At 33.8% G+C, this 19,495-nt stretch overlaps 1 protein-coding gene and 1 non-coding gene across 8 annotated transcripts in view; both read left to right on the top strand.

The window, feature by feature from the left end:
* Ipo11 (importin 11) overlaps positions 1-19,495 on the top strand; it is a 207,335-nt gene that overhangs the window by 26,873 nt on the left and 160,967 nt on the right. For 6 of the 7 annotated variants that reach the window (XM_078015989.1, XM_013356118.4, XM_078015985.1 and 3 more), the window contains exons 3-5: positions 3,223-3,323; positions 10,806-10,878; positions 14,943-15,146. In XM_078015989.1, coding sequence (XP_077872115.1) covers positions 3,223-3,323; positions 10,806-10,878; positions 14,943-15,146 — 378 coding nt within the window. The remainder of the gene's footprint in view (positions 1-3,222; positions 3,324-10,805; positions 10,879-14,942; positions 15,147-19,495) is intronic. The other variant, XM_078015991.1, reaches the window with a different exon arrangement.
* LOC120885944 (U6 spliceosomal RNA) lies at positions 3,404-3,510 on the top strand. Its single transcript, XR_005728739.1, has one exon. It is a non-coding gene; the product is annotated as a U6 spliceosomal RNA (small nuclear RNA).

The following is a 19,495-nucleotide window of genomic DNA, read 5'->3' as shown; positions in this document are numbered from 1 at the left end:
TAACAAAAAGGTAAAAAATGGTTTGATTTTAAAAGATACTAAAGAAAATACCTTGTTTACATAACCCTAGCATGTTTAAATTTTGGGCACAGTGTAAATCTTTAGAATATCTCTGAGTATCTTTAACTTTCATATGCTTATTTAAGTGAATATGCTCTATAATTTGCTTATGCATCTTCAGGCCAAAATATGTTCTGGAATTTATTATTTTAATTATTATTAATAAATCAATTTTTGTGATGGAATTGTGAATTGTCAGCATGATAGGCAAGTGCTGTACAGCTGAGCTACATGCCTTCTTTATTTTATTTAAGTATCTAAATCTTTTTTCCTATATTTATTTGTTTTGGGATATTTATGTATTGATAAATTGATAATTTATATGGTGTGTGGTACTTTTATTTATTAAAAATAATGTATGCATTTATATTTGTGTATGTAGACATTTGTATAAGATACTATGTATATGGCTTCTACTGAGTATGGTGAAGCATCCCAGATATGCAGATAGGCTGTGTATGTATATGAATCAGTTTCTATTTTATATACATTTATTTGGTTATATATATATATATATATATATATATATTTATAGTTGTTTTATTTATGTGTACTTATGTATGTTTTTATAGTCAGTATTTATCAAATAACACTAGTTTTGCTCAGGTATTCTTAACAGGTTTCAGGTTTACCATGAAAGGCCTAAAAGGATATCTGGAAAACTTCACAGGGTTCTTGCTTTGGTTCAAATTGCCTAAATCCCTGTTTTTTGGTACCAGGCATTGAAGTCAGGGGCACTTAGCCACTGAGCCATATCCCCAATCCCTATTGTATTTTATTTAGAGATAAGATCTCACTGAATTGCTTAGGGTCTTCCTAAGTTGCTGGGGCTAGGGATCCTCCTGCAATCCTCCTGCCTCAGCCTCTGGAATCACTGGAATTACAGGAGTGTGCCACTGTGCCTGGCTTGCCTAGTTCTTCTTGGTTTTTGTTTTTACTACATTGAATTTTTCTTCTTAGAGGGATAGGAATTAGATTTCTTGTAGAAGAAATAGATTATAATAGCTTAAAAAGCTGTCATAGGGCTGGGACTGTCGCTCACTGGCAGAGTGTTTGCCTAGCATGTGTGAAGCACAGGGTTTGAATGTAGCACCACATTTAAAATATATATATATATATATATGCTGTCCATTAACAACTACAAACATGACAGTTTTTAATCCTTTTTTTCTCCTTTGCACATTAAATCTGTATTTGTCCTAGCTGTTCATTCTAATCTGTAGATTCCCAAACTTCTATACCTTATCTCAGGTTTGTGTTGCAGTCCAGTTATTTAAAGTACTTGTGGAATATTTCTACTGGAATTCATAACCTGCAGCTTGATGTCTCTTGGTTCCCCAAGTGTAGCTGAGACTGGCTGATTAAGACCCACCAACTTCCATAATATTTTCCACATTACTTCCATTCATTCACCAATCTATTTAATAGGTATTTGAAAAATTTCTATTGTATCTGGCATGTGGTAGATTCTAGGTGTATAAGACAAGACTCAATCTAGTAGTATGGAAGGTAGACAAGTAAAATGTCAAAATTAAATGGGATTGATGTGAAAAACAAAAATCTTTTCTTTTTTTTTTGTGGTGCGGGGATCCAACCTACAACCCAAGGCCTTCTACATGCAAGGCAAGCACTCTATCAATTGAGCTATATCCCCAGCCCCACAAAAAAAATCACTTTTTTTTTTTTTTTTTACAATAGAGATCCAAAAGAGGAACTCTGACTCAGTTGTCAATGGTCTTAAGGAGTAAATGGGAAATATATAATTATCCTTGTAAGTTGTTTTTAAACGTACAGACATGTTCTCTAAAAAGATAATTATAACATACATGTCTGTTTTTAATACTTAACATATGGATTTTTTTCATATCAAAGAATATACTTCCACATAATTATATTTGGCTTTGGGGTTTTCCCACACAAGGTTGTATTTAAGAGGTCATCACTGGGAATTTGAGTTGTTTTTGATCTGAGTGTAGTACAGTTTCAGTCAATGTTTACTACGTACTTAAACACATTCCTTCAGTTATTGTATGTACCAACTATTCCAGATAAGTTTTTTTCCAAAGAAATTAAACATTAAATTTTCAATACTTGTAATGTTTTAAAGTATAGTATTTGTGTAAGTTTTGCATTCTTACATTTCTCTGTACATATAGAACTAACAGTAAAAGTTGTCTTAATGTTTTGACTAACATTTTTAAAGGTCATTGAACCTTGAAAATTTTCCTTTGATTATTAATATTAAGATCATGTTTTGTGGTTTAGTTTGCATTGTTATTTTTAGGGTCTCCATTTACTGTGTAAAACAAGGACTGTGGATTAGGATTAGGATTAACACAGTGAATAAATCTTTTGAGTAATGGCTAATTTTGAAAAGTGATTCACATCATGTCTGGCTTTATGTCACATAAAATGTTCTGCTCTCTATTTGTAAGCATGACTGGTGCTTCTCCATAATACCTGGAACTGAGGCTTGAACCCAGAGAACTCTATCATTGAGTTAATCCCCAGCCCTCTTTATATTTTATTTGGAGACAGGCTCTCATTAAGCTGCTTAGGACTAGCTAAATTGCTGAGGCTGGCCTTTAATTTGTAACCCTACCTCAGTTTCTCAAATCACTGGGATTATTGGTGTGTGCCACCACACTGGTTGCATGTTTTGATAAGGAGCATGATAATATGAAATAGATTACTTATTTTATAGCATCTGTTAACTACCCAGAGGCTTTGATTCCTTCGGATCTTTGAATCTCTGCTATGGTGGGTCTACTTTTTAAAAAAATTATTATTATTTAGGAGGTAATTATTTCAGGGGTGTGTGTGTGTGTGTGTAGTTAGGATAGTTATTTGAAATAAAATTAGGTTTGCTAGTTTCTCAGTTTAATTTTTCATTAGAGAAATTTTCAAATACTTGTAAAAGTAGAATAGTATAATGAATTTTCCATGTCTTTATTCAGCTTAAACAGTAAATACCTGCTACTGAGCAGGTATGCTTGCTTATATGAATCATGGAACGATGTATATTTAGAAAATATCAATATAATATATGTAGTGATAAAACTTATATATTCAATTTTAAAAATGCCAATGTTTTATTTGGGGCATATTGATTATAATTTTATGTTATTACATGTTCATTCTAATACTATTTTTTATTTACAGAACATTTTCACCAACCACTCTCTGGATATAAATGTAAGGTGGCTTGCTGTGCTATATTTTAAACATGGAATTGATCGTTACTGGAGACGTGTAGCCCCTCAGTAAGTTCCATCAATCCTCAGTGTAATGCTTTCCAGATGCAAGAAGTTAAAAGAATCTGTTTATGTAAAAGAATGTGTTAGTGCTTGCTTTGGCAGCACATACACTAAAATTAGAACAGTACAAAAAAGATTAGTATGGTCTCTGCACAAAGATGACATGGAATCCTGCAAAACATTTGATATTAAAAAATAAAATCTAAAAAAAAGTATGTTAACTATTGAAGAACAGTATTCTTCATAGTTAATTACCATTCAACAGCCATAATGTTATTTTTCTCCCTGGGTTTTATTCCTCTGTGAGCGTGTGTGTGTGTGTGTGTGTGTGTGTGTGTGTGTGTGTGTGTGTGTGTGTGTGTGTATGTGTGTGTGTGTGTCTGTCTGTCTGTCTGACTGTCTGTGTCTCTCTTTTAAAGATTCTTAATATTAAGATTTTAAAAAATGCTATTGAGAAGACAAACCCAACTCATTTCTGAACCATCTGAATAGTAATTCCTGAATATTATTCTTGCCTCTTTGGTAGATACATTTTTTTAAAAAAACATACATGCATTTTTAATCTCAGACTCAATTGTAACTGGTATGTAGGTGGTTAAATGAACAGATTTGTGTCTCCCTTATTTTTTTCTTTTATTTGTGTTACTAAGGATTGAACCCAAGGTCTCAAGCATGCTAGCCAGTGTTCTATCACTGACTTATATTCCCAGCCCCAGATTTCTCTTAATACTTAATTGTATGTTATATAATTGATGGAAAGGCAAGATAGACATGGCCTTGGAATTTATTTGATAGAAAATAATGAACTTGGGGCTGGAATTGTAGCTCAGTGGTAGAGTATGTGCCTTTCATATGTGAGGCCCTGGGTTTCATCCTCAGCATCACATTAAAAAATAAATAAATAAATAAACAGACAAATAAAGATATTGTGTTCATCTACAACTTATATATAAACATATATAATATAAATGAATATGAAAATAATGAACTTTGCTAAAGAAATAATGTGATCTTTGTTTTCCAGTAGATGGCACTATAGCTCTGTAAATTCTTAAACCTTAAAAAATAGTAAAAGCTTATCTGAGATCTTCAGAGTGCATTTAAAACATGCCCTTGAATAATATTGGAAACAACCAGAATATTTTCAGGCTGCAATTAGGATACTATAGTATGAAGAAAATACTTTTCATCTTATTTTAGAATTGACTCATAGTTTTGTGAGAAATGATGTAGTGTTGAGAAGCATTATTGGGTTATAGGAAATGTTTTAGCAGCACCTACATTACTACTGCTTGTCCATTTAAATTTTAAAATTAATTTTGTTTTACTGGTTTTATGAACAATATACTTATCAATAACCATGTCAAAGAAAGAATAAATTATGATTAAATACGTCAGATTATACATTTGCTAAGCATGCTCTATACTACTGAACAGCACCTCCCGTTGAAGTTGCTTTTAAATTAATTAATTAATCAACGGTACCAGGGATTGAACCTAGGGGTGCTTAGCCACTAAGTTACATCCCTGTCCTTTTTAAATTTTTTATTTTCAAAATAAAGTCTTGCTAAGTTGCTGAGGCTGGTTTTGAACTCAGAATGCCATCTCCTGCCTCAGTCTCCTGAACTGCTGGGATTGTAGGCATGCACCACTGCACCTGTTTGTTTATTTATTTTTTTAAAAATTTTTATGGTGCTGGGGATCAAACCCAGGGCCTTATGCCTGCTAATCCCATGATTTACCATTGAGTTACATCCCCAGCCCTTAATTTAGTTTAAATTTAAAAAGTTAAGGGAGAAATCATGTAGTATTGAGTATTTAAATTCCAGGCTATCTTTTTGCTGCTGTTTTTTTTTTTTAGTTGTTGATAGACCTTTATTAATTAATTAATTAATTAATTAATTAATTATGCAGTGCTGAAAATCGAAACCAGTGCCTCACACATGCCAGGCAAGTGCGCTACCAGTGAGACACAGTCTCAGCCCCTCCAGGCTGTCTTTTAGTGTGTATTGAGATAAAAGCCAGAAAGGAGATGAATATACTTAGAAAGGGGGCAAAGATGGCAGATTAGTAATTGAACCTTAAAATTAAGGTACTTACAAATATGCTTGTTTGTGTTCTTATCTTAGTTTCATCCTATGTAAGTTCTTACTTTTGACGATTATTTTTACAGAATGAGAAGTAACTTAAGCTTATATATTTCTACTATACACAATGAGATTTAACTGAATCCTAGTTAATTATATACTCTATAATTTCTATATGAGATACAACCTAAATTCATCTAATGAGTACATACAATTTAAGGTGAAAAGTAAATAATTATGTACACATAAAGACATGAGTTTTTTCCATGTTAATCATTGATTTCCTGTTTCTTTACTATCCATGTACTTTTTGCATGGTCTCTATTTTTGATAGCTGATCATTATATTCTCTTATTTTACTTAGAATTAAGAAAACTGATTAACCTGGTTCCTTGGCATAGAAGAAAACTTGAATTTCATCTTGAAGCTAAACATTATAGGAGAAAACATCAGCTCAGGGGTTTGATAAGAGGGAGCTATTAAAGTTGGAAAATACAGCATGGATATAAGATGATTAAAATAGTCATTTCTAATGGGAAAACAGGTCTGCATTGGCCTCCTAAATGTTTACCTTAATCTTGCTTTCTCATTTCTTTACTAATCTTGAGCAAGTCACTCTTGTTATTTTAAAGAATTCTTATACTTTCGTAAGTATGTTATATACTTTCATATAACATACTTAAAGGTACACAAATGAAGAGTGCAGTTAGAATGTTTGTAATGGAACACATCAATGGCTACCAGTTGAAACTAGCTAGAACACTACTAGCAATCAAAAAACTATTGCACATATGTACATTTTATTGCTTTCATGGTCAGATGTATATTCAGCTTTTGCAGGTACTGTCATTTGGTTTTCCAAACTGGTTGTGCCAATTTGCAATCCGGTTAGTAGCACATGAGTTTTGGTGCTCATTCCACATTCTCATCAACATTTGATCTGAACTTTCATTTTTATCATTCTGGTAGGCTTGGGAATTTTAGTTTTCATTTTCCTGGTGAACCTTTTTTGTGTATTTATTGTTTGGATGTTATCATCTTTTGTGAAGGGTCTGTGATATGCACATTTTAAAAATTTGGGGTTTTTTTTGATTTGTGGGACTCTTAGGTGTTACTGCTTTATCATATATACCTATTGAAAATATCTTTTTCCACTTTTATCACTTGCTTTTTCATTATCTTAATGGTGACTTTGTTTATTTTTGCTGGGGGTAGTTTTGTTGTCTTTAACACCTTTGTTCTTAATTTTGATTTTGAGTCAGTGTAGCTACCTATCTTTTATAATTAGTTTGTGACCTATTTATGACATTTTGCTCAACCAACGATTAAGAAAATACTGTATCTTCTGGTACACTTGGTTTACTTTACTCATTTTGCTCTATGATGTTTCTGGAATTGATTTTTGTACAAGATGCATGTTTGAAACAGGGGCTGTACCATGTATTCTTTTACTATTGGTTTACAGTAGTACTATTATTATTCATTAGGCACTTTGTGTGGTACTGGTTTGGATTCTCTAATTTGTCCAGTTGATGTTTTTGTCTCTTATTAAGACTTAATGTAATTTCTTTTACTTTTGGATTTAATTTGCTGTTCTTTTTCTAGCATCTTCAAGGTGGAATATTAGATAATTGATTTTGTTTTTCTAAAGGTTGCGTGTCCTTTAGAAACATTTTCTTTTTTTCTTATGTTGCATGTCCCTTATTAGGAAATCCGAAGTGTTATAAAACCTGAAACTTTTTGAATGCCAACATGATACCTTAATGTGGAAAATTTTATACCTGATCTCTGTAGTGGTGGGTCTCACTCAAAACCTGGGCACACTAAGAAAGAAATATTGTATAAAATTACCTTCACACTGTATGTGTGAGGTATATATGGAACATAAATAACTATCATGTTAGACTCGGGTCCCATCTCCAAGATAACTTATATTATGTGTATACAAATATCTCAGTATCTCAAAATCGTAAATCTGAAAGAGTTCTTGTTTCAGGCATTTCAGATACGAGATGTTCAATCTGTATACACATTTTAGAGCTTTAAGACTCTTCTTATAATTGTAACTTTTAGTTCAGCCGTGTGTGTGTGTGTGTGTGTGTGTGTGTGTGTGTGTGTGTGTATGTGTATGTGTGTTGGGGATTGAACCCAGGGCATTTTGCATGCCAAGCACATGCAGTATCACTGAGCTACAGTCCCAGCCCTAGGTTAAAAATATTTTAAAAATATCTTCTGTGGTTTATTTTAAGATGTATAGGTTAATTAGAAGTATGTTGCCTTGTGCCTTGTTTCCAAAAGACCTTTTAGTTCTTTTTTGGTTACTGTTTTCATTATTTAAAATGTGCTGTGTTGTTTTGTGATCGAGCATGTGGTATTTTGGTACATATGTACTTGAATGTATGTGTGTATTTGTGGATTTTACTATTTTATGTGTCTCAGCTTGAATTTGTGAATTGTGCTATTCAACTGGTCTGTGTTTCTTTGATTTTCAGCTTCTTTTTTCTTTCGGTTATTGAGATGTGTTAATATTTAAATATGATTATCCACTTGCGTATTCTTTTTCTTGTAATTTTGCTTTCTGTATATTTGAGGCGCTTAGGATCATATAAATTCAGGGTTGTCAGATTTCTATTGAATTGACCTTGTCATAATTATGAAATTTTTTTCTTTATCTCTAGTAATAAGTTTTGACTTAACGTCTAGTTTGTCTGACATTAATAGAGCCACACCAGCCATCTTGTGGTTAGTATTTGCATGTTATACCCTCTTTTGCCTTTTTCTTTCAATGTTATTTTGTTGTTGTTTTGTTTAAAATGTGTATCTTACAAGTAGTAAATAAGTTGGCTTTTGTTTTGTATCTGGTATAATAAATGTTTTAGTTTTAGTATTACATTTGTTTACATTTAATATAAATACTGATATAGTTTGGTTTAAATCCACCCTTTGTTTCTTGTTTATCTCTGATCTTTGCTTTTTTTTCTTTCTTTCTTGCCTTTCTTTGGATTATTCAAGAAACTTATATTAGTTCCTCTCTTTAAAAGCTTGTTGAGCACACTTTCATTTCTCAAGTGATTTTCCTACAGATAACATGTATCCATGATTTATTAGAGACTGTCCTTATGTTAGTACTTTACTTTTTTTAGATAATGCAAGAATGTTAAAATAATACTTTTAACCCCTTTTAAAACTTCATAATCATTAATACTCTTGTTTAGTACTTTAATTCGCCATATATTTTAAACTCCATAAAATGTTATTTTATCAACAGTATTCATTTAAATTTACCTTTATAACATTTTAATTCTTTTTAGTGTTACTGTGCTTAGCTTCCATCTGGCTCCATTTGTTTTCTGCTTGAAGAACTGTCTAGTATTTTTTAAGGGCACATCTGCTTTCAATGGGTGCGTAGAAGCAGAAGGGCTTTTTTTCTTATCATGCTTTAATCTTGATATTTCCCACTAACCTTCTAGTTATTAAATTTATTGCAGTTATTATGCTTATTAGTTCTAGGATTTCTTTTTAATATTTAGAAAAAAGTAAATTCTAGTTGTCTAGTGAAATTCTCCATATTTGGCCTACTTTCTTGAACTTATTCATAATTAGAATGTGATTTTGTTAATTATAATGTTTGTGCTCCTGTTTCTATTTGTGTTTTGGATCTAAGCATCTTTTTTCTGTATGTTGGTATGCCTGGTAAGTTTTAGTTGAATGCTGAATGTAGCATAGTTAAAATTGGAAAGTTTTTCAATTCTCTTAATCCCAGGTTACATCCTTTCTGGGGTTTCAGCAGCAAGCCTTGCATGTTTACCAGATACTGCCATCATGGTGGGCCATGAGCTTCAGTTTTTGTTGCTTTACACTTCAAGGCCTGCTGAAATCTCTCTTTAGCTCTTCAGTGTCTAGCTGCTGCTTTCAGCTTCATTTTTTGTGGGTACATAAGGAGCAAATGCAGTGGCCCATCTCAGTTCATTCCTTTCTCTCTGAGATCTAAGTCTCCTGATCTTAGCTTCCTAGATTGCTTTTAGTAGTTACATTAGTTTTCTCAAGCTGCCCTAATAAATTCCCACAAACTGGGTGGTTTAAGACAACAGAAATTATTATCTCACAGTTCAGGTGGCTAAAAGTCTAAAATCAAAGTTTTTGCTCTCTTTGAAGAAATTAGGGAAGAATTTTTTTGGTTTCTTTCTAGCTACAGCGGGGGCAAACAATCTTACTTGTTTCTGCGTTTATTGCTGCATCACTAATCCTGTCCTCAGATGTCACATGGCCTTATTTCTTGGATCTCATGTTTCTCATTGTTCATATTTTCCCTTTATGAGACACAAGAACCAGGCTTGGTGGTGCAATTCTGTAGTCCCAGCTACTCTGAAAGCAGAGGTAAAGGATCTAAAGTTCAAGGCCTGCTCGGACAACATAGGGAGACCCTGTCTCAAAATAAAATTTTAAAAAGTGCTGGGAATGTAGCTCAATGGTAAGAGTGTTTTCTTTGCGTGTTTAAAGGCCCTGAGTTCAGTCCCCAGTACCCACCTAAATCCAGTATGGCCTCATCTGAATGTTATTACATATGTTGAGACTCGACAGTATTTCCAGATAAAGTCACAGTCCCAGGTACCTGGGGTTTGGACTTGAGCATTTCATTTTTGTGGAGACACAATTTAGCTCACAATAGATGCCTTTTACTTTTTTTGTTTATTTGAATATGTTTATAGTTGAACTTATTGAGATGATTTGTCTCATGCCAGCTACTCTGTCATTGATAGAATAAAAAAGAAAAACCTTAAAATGAAGTCTTTAAAATTAATTTCAGAATTAACAATGTGTTCATTCAGTTCAAATCTCACCATGTGTAAGATCTTTTACAGTAACTTTTCTCCTTGTATATCCTTCAACTTTCTAGTTTTCCTGGAAACAATATGGAGGCAATTGTTAGTATTATGTTTATCCTTTCTATAGATGTAAAATGAAAGTTTTAAACTAGTTAATTTCGAATATCCCAAGTATTCTGATTCTGTCTCTTTCCCCATAGAATAACTTCAACTCAGATTTATAAAAGCCAGTAGAAGCCTAATATTTACTAGTATAGATTTATTTATCCAACTTTTTTTTTTTTGGTAGCCAACACTAGTAAAAGTGAACATCAAAATATTGTATTAATTACCCTGGATTTGCCTTATTTTTTAATGCTTACTGTGTTGTGCTTCCTGTTAATTCATTTATGAGGGAATTTTGTTTCTCATTTAATGTGCCAATATTTAACTAATGGAAATAATTTTATTTATTTACCAAAAGAATCAGAATAACATATTTAAAAGGCTTTGTATTGTAAAAATTCATAGTAGTGCTTATCTGTATTCATTATTAGGTGTCATTCTCTTGCATAATGTTTTTATTTTTTTAATAGTGCTCTCTCAGAAGAGGAAAAATCTACTTTGCGTGCAGGGCTCATCACCAACTTCAATGAACCAATAAACCAGGTTAGTGAGACAAATTAATTCTAAATATTGTTTCCCTTTTATATTTGCTTATTTTCCATGCTAATATTTTTATCTCTCACTAAACATAAAATTGTATGTCATTATTTTCCTTTGTGGTGGTTTATAGACAACTCATTTGCTAAATTTTAAATTTTGAAATCCAGTGATAGCTGTTAAGAATTTTGGTTAGATTTGGCTATTAATGATTTAAAACTTGGAAGTCATTAAAATGTATACTTGATAATTTTCAACTTTCAGGTTTTGAGCTAGTATTTAAAGCAAATCTTTAAGTAATTGTCTTATTGCATAGAAATTAATTTTTAAACAAGAAAATGAACAGATAAAATATGTTACATACCTAAGGCATGAAAGTATTTGACTCCAGAAATTAATTTAATGACTTACAGTTTCTACCCTTTTCCTACTTTTTCTTTTTAAATTATAAGATGACTTCAACTTTTTGTCTTTATTTCCTGAATCCATCATATTTTCAGTTCTCACTGCTCTGTAGCAATTAAGTAGTTTTTTTCCCATTTCAATGAAGTTTTCTTCTAAGAATAAATTTTTGCTTAAAGGTATAACAGTTTTTAAAATTTTTCAAGGTAATATATATATACTTGATTTCCTACATATCTGTCTGTCTATATAGATTTTTTTTCCCCCTGAATTCTGGGAATTGGGGACGGAACCCAGGGGTATTCTACTATTGAGCTAAACCCTGAGCTTACACCTTTTTTTTTGCAGGGGGGTGGGGTGGGGGGGTGGGGGGATGGGGGGGTGGGGGGGTGGGATACTGAGGATTGAACCCAGGGGTGCTTAACCACTGAGCCACATACCCAACCCTTGTTTGTATTTTGTTTAGAGACAGGGTCTCACTGAGTTGCTTAGGGCCTCTCTAAGTTGCTGAGGCAGGTCTTTTTTTTTTTTTTTTTTATCGGTTAATACATAAGTGAATAACATTCATTTGTGATCATCATCAAGCATTATGTATGTGCAGCATAATTATGATATGGTATACCTTTATATGCCCAGCTGCATAGTAAATTTACACAAACACAAATAATGATGATGACATTGGCCATAGGGAATTTTTCAGTTCCATTTTAATCTTATAAGGCCAATGTCATATATCTGGTACATCCCTGACTGAAATGTCATTATGCAGCATATGACTATAATTTGTTTTTGTTATATAGCAGAAAATATGAATATCAAAAAGTGTTCTTTTCTTTTTTATTTGCTGTAATTAGTTATGTATGACAGCAGAATGTACTTCAATTTGTTGTACACAAATGGAGCACAGTTTTTTATTTCTCTGATTGAACACGAAGTAGAGTCACACTATTAGTGCAATCATACATGTACCTAGGGTAATGGTGTCCATCTCATTCTACCATCTTTCCTACCCCCATACCTTCTCTATTTCTCTCCCTCCCCTTTCTCAATCTAAAGTTTCTCCATTCATCCCATGCCCCTCTCCTGTTATGGATCAGCATCCACTTATCAGAGAAAATATTCGGCCTTTGGTTTTTTGGAATTGACTTACTTCACTTATTATGATAGTCTCTAACTTCATCCATTTGCCTACAAATGCCATAATTTTATTCTCTTGTAAGGCTGAGTAATATTCCATTGTGTATATATACCACAGTTTCTTTATCCATTCATCTTCTGAAGGACATCTATGTTGGTTTTACAGTTTAGCTATTGTGAATTGAGCTGCTATAAACATTGATGTGGCTTTGTCTCTGTAGTATGCTGTTTTTAAGTCCTTTGCGTATATGCTGAGGACCAGAATAACTGGGTCAAATGGTGGTTCCATTCTCAGTTTTCCAAGGAATCTCCTTTCTGCTTTCTGGAGTGGTTGCACCAGTTTGTCGTCCCACCAGTAATGTATGAGTGTGCCTTTTCTCCGACATCCTCGCCAACACTTATTGTTGCTTGTATTCTTGATACTACCATTCTCACTGGAGTGAGATGAAATCTTAGAGTAGTTTTCATTTGCATTTCTCTAATTACTAGAGATGTTGAACTTTTTTTATGTATTTGTTGATTGATTGTATATATTCTTCTGAGAAGTGTCTGTTCAGTTTCTTAGCTCATTTATTGATTGGGTTATTTTTTTGTCAAGTTTTTTGAGTTCTTTATATATCCTCAGCATTAGTACTGTATCTGATGTGTGTGTGTGTGATAAAAATTTGCTCCCATCTGTAGACTCTCTTCACCTCAGTGATTGTTTCTTTTGCTGAGAAGAAGCTTTTTAGTTTGAATCCATCCCATTTATTTGTTGTTCTTTTTAAAACAAATTTTTTTTGAAGTTGTAGATGACCAGCATACCTTTATTTTATTTGTTTATTTTTATGTGGTTCTGAGGATCCAACCCAGTGTCTCACACATGCATGCTAGGTCAGTGCTCTGACACTGACTTATAGCCCTAGTCCTCATTTATTATTCTTGCTTTTATTTCTTGCGCTTTAGGAGTCTTGTTAAGGAAGTCAGGGCCTAATCTGACATGATGAAGATTTGGGCCTGCTTTATCTTTTGTTAGGTACAGGGTCTCTTGTTTGTTTGATTCCTAGGTCTTTGATCCACTTTGAGTTGAGTTTTGTGTATGGTGAGGGATAGGGGTTTAATTTCATTTTGCTGCATATGGATTTCCAGTTTTCTGAGCACCACTTGTGAAGAGGCTGAGGCAGATCTTGAACTCATGATGCTTCTGCCTCAGCTTCCCAAGCCTCTGGGATTACAGGCATGTGCCACCATGCCCAGCCCCCAGCCCTTTTTATTTTTTATTTTGAGACAGGGCATACTGTATTTGGCAATATTTCTGATTTTTCAAAATATTTTATTTTTTAGTTATAGTTGGACACAATACCTTTATTTATACATATTTTTATGTGGTGCTGAGGATTGAACCCAGGGCCTCACACATGCTAGGCGAGCACTGTAGCTCTGAGCCACAACCCCAGCCCCTGCTTTAGTTTTTTTATTTTTATTTTTTTTAATTGTTGATAGACCTTTATTTTTATTTATTATTTTTATGTGGTGCTGAGGATTGAATCCAGTGCCTCACACATGCTAGGCAAACGCTCTACCTCTGTACTACAACCCCAACCCTCTGGTTTAGTTTTATATTCACCTTTATAAGCGATCTCAACTCTCAGTTTTACAATTCCTTGAAAAGAAGCTGAGAGAGAATGGAGAATGGAGTTGTTCTCACTAGGGCAGGAATTGATTGGTTTGGGGTTTGGGTGATTAAGAAATAAATCATTCCCTATACATTCTATCAATCAGTATTTAGGAAGCACTGATCTATACAGATATTGTTATTTAAATACTCGATATTTGATGTTATTTCCATTCTTAGGTTAGTGGTTCTTAAAATTCGTTTTTATAGAACCTTTATTCTGCTAAAATTGAAGACCTTAAAGGATTATGTCTATTGATATTTACAGGATTATAAACTAAAACTGAGAAATTTAAAAATATTTCTTAGTTAACCTAAAAATTTTAAAACTGTACTTGTTGGCGTAAGAAGCATTTTGTGAAATGAACTATTGTAGCTGTTTACAAAATAATTCAGGTTGAAGAATGACATTGTTAAGAATTTTTGCATATGTCTTTAGTGTCTGGCTATTTAAAAAGAAGACTTCCAGAATTTTATATCTTCTTCTTTATTCTTCACATGTTGTGATATGTTATTTGGTAAACATATGAAGAAAACCTAACTTTTTACTGATATATAATTTAGGAAAGGGAAATTAACATTCCTGAAAGGGCTCTAGTGTACCCTATTTTGAGAATCACTGTCTTAGTTTTTTAGTGAAATTTTAATCATTTTTGTCAAACGTATGATAAATCAAAAAGGTAGTTTTGGGGGCTGGAGATATAGCTCAGTTGGTAGAGTTCCTGCCTTGCATGCACAAGGCCTTGGGTTCAATCCTCAGCACCACAAAAAATCAAACCAGTAAATAAACAAAAAGGTAGTTTTAAAACTATGAATACATTCTTATTCATTGCCTGGGTTTCATGTTTATTTCTTGATGATTACTTTTCCCTTGTAGATTGCAACTCAGATTGCAGTGCTGATTGCAAAAGTTGCCAGATTGGATTGTCCTCGACAATGGCCTGAACTGATTCCCACTCTTATAGAGTCTGTTAAAGTCCAAGATGATCTTCGACAGCACAGAGCATTGCTTACTTTCTATCATGTTACTAAGACACTGGCATCTAAACGACTGGCTGCTGATAGAAAACTGTTTTATGATGTAAGTTTTTTAACATAGTTGAGTTTGATTATGAGAATAATGCTACTTGCATACAAATGAATACAGTTTTACTTTTCTTAATATTTTATTGAAAGGTTATAGATTCTTCCTAATTATAAAATACAGTGATGTGAATGGAAAGATCACTTGGTTGCCAATGAGTATTGGTTGGAAGGTAATGGTCCCAAAGCTAAGAGATTGATTAGAGGCTATTATAAATCTCTTAAAATGATGCAGTGATAAAGGGAACAATTTGGTAGGCATAGAGTTGAAATTTTGGAAGTAAAATTGACATGTCTGAGTAATTGATGGATGTAGAGCAGTTGTACTACTGAGAGAGTGATAGACCTTTGTTAGGTATTCTGCCATCAGTTGTTGGAGAAATTTTCCTTTCTTTATATACTTCCTTTGGGGCTTTTTTATTTGACCTTTTAAAATAAATAAGTTATCATGCTGAGGATTAAATTCAGTGTCTTGTCTCTACCACTGAGCTACATCTCTGGTTCTTGACTATATTTGAACTGTCAAAATAGTGATTTTCCTGTTTCTCATCCTAACATTTTGGACTGTAACATGTAATGTTAGTGAATCTCAAAAGTATTTGTTATTGTGTTCTTGCTTACCTTTGGTAATTGTAAGGAAATTAAAGGTATATGATTTGAAATTTTATTGTATGATCACATGATAGGGCTTAAGAAACTATTTCAGGTATGTTCTCAACCATAATGCTGGGTTAGTCAGGTTTTCATCACTGTGACTAAAATACCTCACAAGGAGAACTTAGAGGAGGAAAAGTTATTTTGACCTCATAGTTTCAGAGGTTGAGTTCATTGAGGTTCAGCCAACTTTATTGCTCTGGGCCTGAGGTGAGGTGATGCAACATGCCAAAAGGACACGGTAGAACAAAGCTACTTACCTGATGGTAACCAGGAATCAGAGTAGGAGGAGCCAGTGACAAAATATATAATCCCCAAGGCCTTTAGTGACCTACCACCTGTTCATAGCTACCACCCAGTAATCCATTCAAATTAATAATCCATCAAATGGATAAATCCACTGATCAGGTCATAGCTTTCATTATCTAATCATTTCACCCCCTTGCATTTAACAAGTATTTTTGAGGGACACTGCATTTTCAAACCATAACACATGCTCTCCAGAAAATATACCGTGAATAGTGTTTTATAGAAGGCTTCTCTTTTGGTCTGTCTTTTGCTCCTCCAAATGTACCATATTTATTGCTTATTCTTTCCCCCAAGGAGTAACATGCTTTTCTCTGGAGGGTTCCAGGGTTTCTCTTGCTTATAAATTTTTAAAGTGGTCATAAGTAGACTTTCCCAGGCCTCTTTTCTTCTGATTTCTACTTTAGTGTGTACTTCACCTTTCATGATTAGAGTTGTTTCATCCTTCTTTTTGTGTGTGGTACTGGGGATTTGTGATACTGGTGCTTTATCACTGAACTATGTCCCCAGCCCTTTTTATTTTTCTTTGAGACAGGATCTCATTAAGTTGCCCAGGCTGGCCTCCAGCTTTTGATCCTCCTGCCTCAACCTCCTGAGTAACTGGGACTACTAGTGTGCACCCCAATGCCCAGTGATGCTTCATTCTTTTCTTTCTTCCTTTTTAAAAATTTATTATCATCATCATTATCATTTTTATTATTTGGTACCAGAGATTGAACCCAGGGGCATTAAACCCTGAGCCAGCCACATCCCCAGTCCTTTTTATTTTTTATTTTGAGACAGGATCTCGCTAAATAGCTTAGGGCTATGCTAATTGCTGAGGTTGACTTTGAACTTGTGATTCTACTGCCTCAGCCTTCCAAGTTGCTGGGATTGCAGGCATGTGCCACCACACCTGGCTTGCTTCATTCTAAGAGAAAGAAGTAACCTTCTCCTAAGTGAAAATGAATCATTGAGAAGTGTATAGAGGGGGCTGGGGTTGTGGCTCAGCTATAGAACGCTCGCCTAGCAAGTGTGAAGCACTTAGTTCCTCAGCACCACATAAAAATAAATAAAATAAAGGTATTGTGTTCAACTACAACCAAAAAATTAAAACACAAAAAAAGTGTACAGAATGTGGAGGAGAGCAATCTAATAGAGCAAGCCAAGTGAAGAGAGTTCTAGAAGAGAATACTTGTCCTAGTTTTTTTTTTTTTTAATAATGCATTTATTGTCCCATAAATAGTGGCCAACTTTTTGTCTCTGAGGACTCTGTTTTGTCTGCATGCTTTGATATAGGGAAGGGGAGGGAATGAGAGCATGTGTAATATTGAAATGTCTTCTGTGTTAAAAATATTGATTTTTTGATCTGTCTGAGGTTTCTGAGCTACACCTTTGGACTCCTCCCTTTGAGATTATAACTTAGGCAACTGAATTTTTTTAAAAAATATTTATTTTTTAGTTATAGGAGGACACGATGTCTTTATTTTATTTTTATGTGGTGCTGAGGATGAAACCTAGTGCCTTACGCATGCTAGGTGAGCTCTCTACCTCTGAGCCACAACCCCAGCCCCTTAGGCAACTGCATTTTTAAAAAAAATTTTAGATTTTTTAGTTGTAGTTGGGCACAATGTCTTTATTTCACTTATTTATTTTTATATGGTGCTGAGGATTGAACTCAGGGCCTCACACGTGCTAGGCGAGCACTCTACCGCTGAGCCATAACCTGAGCCCACATTTTTTTAATATTTATTTTTTAGTTATAGTTGGACACATTACCTTTTATTTATTTGTTTGTTTGTTTGTTTATATGTGGTGGTGAGGATTGAACCCAGGGTCTCACATGTGCTAGGCAAGTGCTCTACCGCTGAGCCACAACCCTAGTCCCAAGACAACTGCATTTTTTTTTTTAAAGAGAGAGAGAGAGATGAGAGAGAGAGAGTGAGTTTTTTTAAAATATTTATTTTTTAGTTTTCGGCAGACACAACATCTTTGTTTGTATGTGGTGCTAAGGATCGAACCTGAGCCGCATGCATGCCAGGCAAGGGTGCTGCCACTTGAGCCACATCCCCATCCCGACAACTGCATTTTTAATGAACTTCCCAGCTGATTGTTATCTACATCAAATTTTAAGACAGTCATACCCTCTTTATTTTTAACTCTGTGGGTTTACATAGCTGGTCTTAAGTTTATCTGAGAATAAGAGAAATTGTTTCTGATATGTGTAAGGTTCCTTCCAATTTCTTGTCACTTTTGCTTGAATTCTAACCAGCACTAAAGAAATGGATAGTAAATCTACCCTAGTCTCTGAATTTCTTTTTGATTTTCCTTTATTTCTACTTGAAACTCTTCTGCCTCTAGGACTTGCTTTTATGATGGAAAGATTCTCAAAGTCAAATGTCTAGAGGATTCTGGGTTATAGTTACTCTTTTATTATCAGTGGAATGCTGAAATATTTTGGCTTTTTCAAGGTCTACTCTTCTTATGTGTTTCTTTGGTTTTCGGGTATAATTTATATTTAGCTCATATGGTCTCTAAATTGTGGTCTACTCAGGCCCTATTCTGGGTAGTTTGTGTGAGATAGCTTCTTCATTGGTTTTCATGTTGTGCTCCTTTCTGTGTAGAATAAAATACAAGTTTGATTAGCATCTTGAATTTAACTTCCGGTGAAGTATTTATCACATTGGGCTGAATTATAATTGTTGATTTACTTCCTCAGATCAGTATATTGGAGCTTTTAATGCTATAGTACTAATACCAATCTTGAAAAGTATATATTATGGTTGATGCTCAATAACTGTTAAATGCATAAACATTGGGGATATAGCTGTGTGGCAAAGAGTGCTTGCCTGTTATGTGTAGAGCCTTGGGTTTCAAACAAAGAAGCACAAATAGAAGGCATGTTCTTAGATACCTGTTAGATTTTAGAATAGTGTAGGGCAAAACTTCAACAAAGCAGCAAGAATATTTTGAGTTTATAATTGAGAGACAAAAATACCTGAAAAATGTCAAATTTGCATCTGACAATTTGAAATGGAGTAGCTGAACCTGGAAACATGGTCTGCAGTAGGCACTAAGAAGGGGATCCTGTTTAATGGAGTTGAGGTACAAGATGAGTAGTTTAAGGAAAGTAGTGTGTATGAGAAAACAGTATTTTGAAGATAAATTTTGTGGATTAAAGCTGCTCCTATTATTTTGGTAATATGAGGTATAGATAATCTTTCTTTTAATAGTATGTTTACTGTAAAGCCAAGGTGGACTTCAAGTACCAAATTAGTTTCCCACATAAAGTGTAAGCTCATAGTTTTGAGCTAGTTGCTATAGCAAAGTAGTTCAGGGTATACTTAAAACCTTCTGCTCAGTTCATCCCAACAATTTTATTTATTTATTTATTTATTTTGGTATTAG

This window comes from Ictidomys tridecemlineatus, chromosome 1 (genome assembly GCF_052094955.1).
Source record: "Ictidomys tridecemlineatus isolate mIctTri1 chromosome 1, mIctTri1.hap1, whole genome shotgun sequence".
Lineage (NCBI taxonomy): Eukaryota > Metazoa > Chordata > Mammalia > Rodentia > Sciuridae > Ictidomys > Ictidomys tridecemlineatus.
The sequence above is the reverse complement of the archived record's forward strand: the minus strand, read 5'-3'. Positions and strand labels throughout refer to the sequence as shown.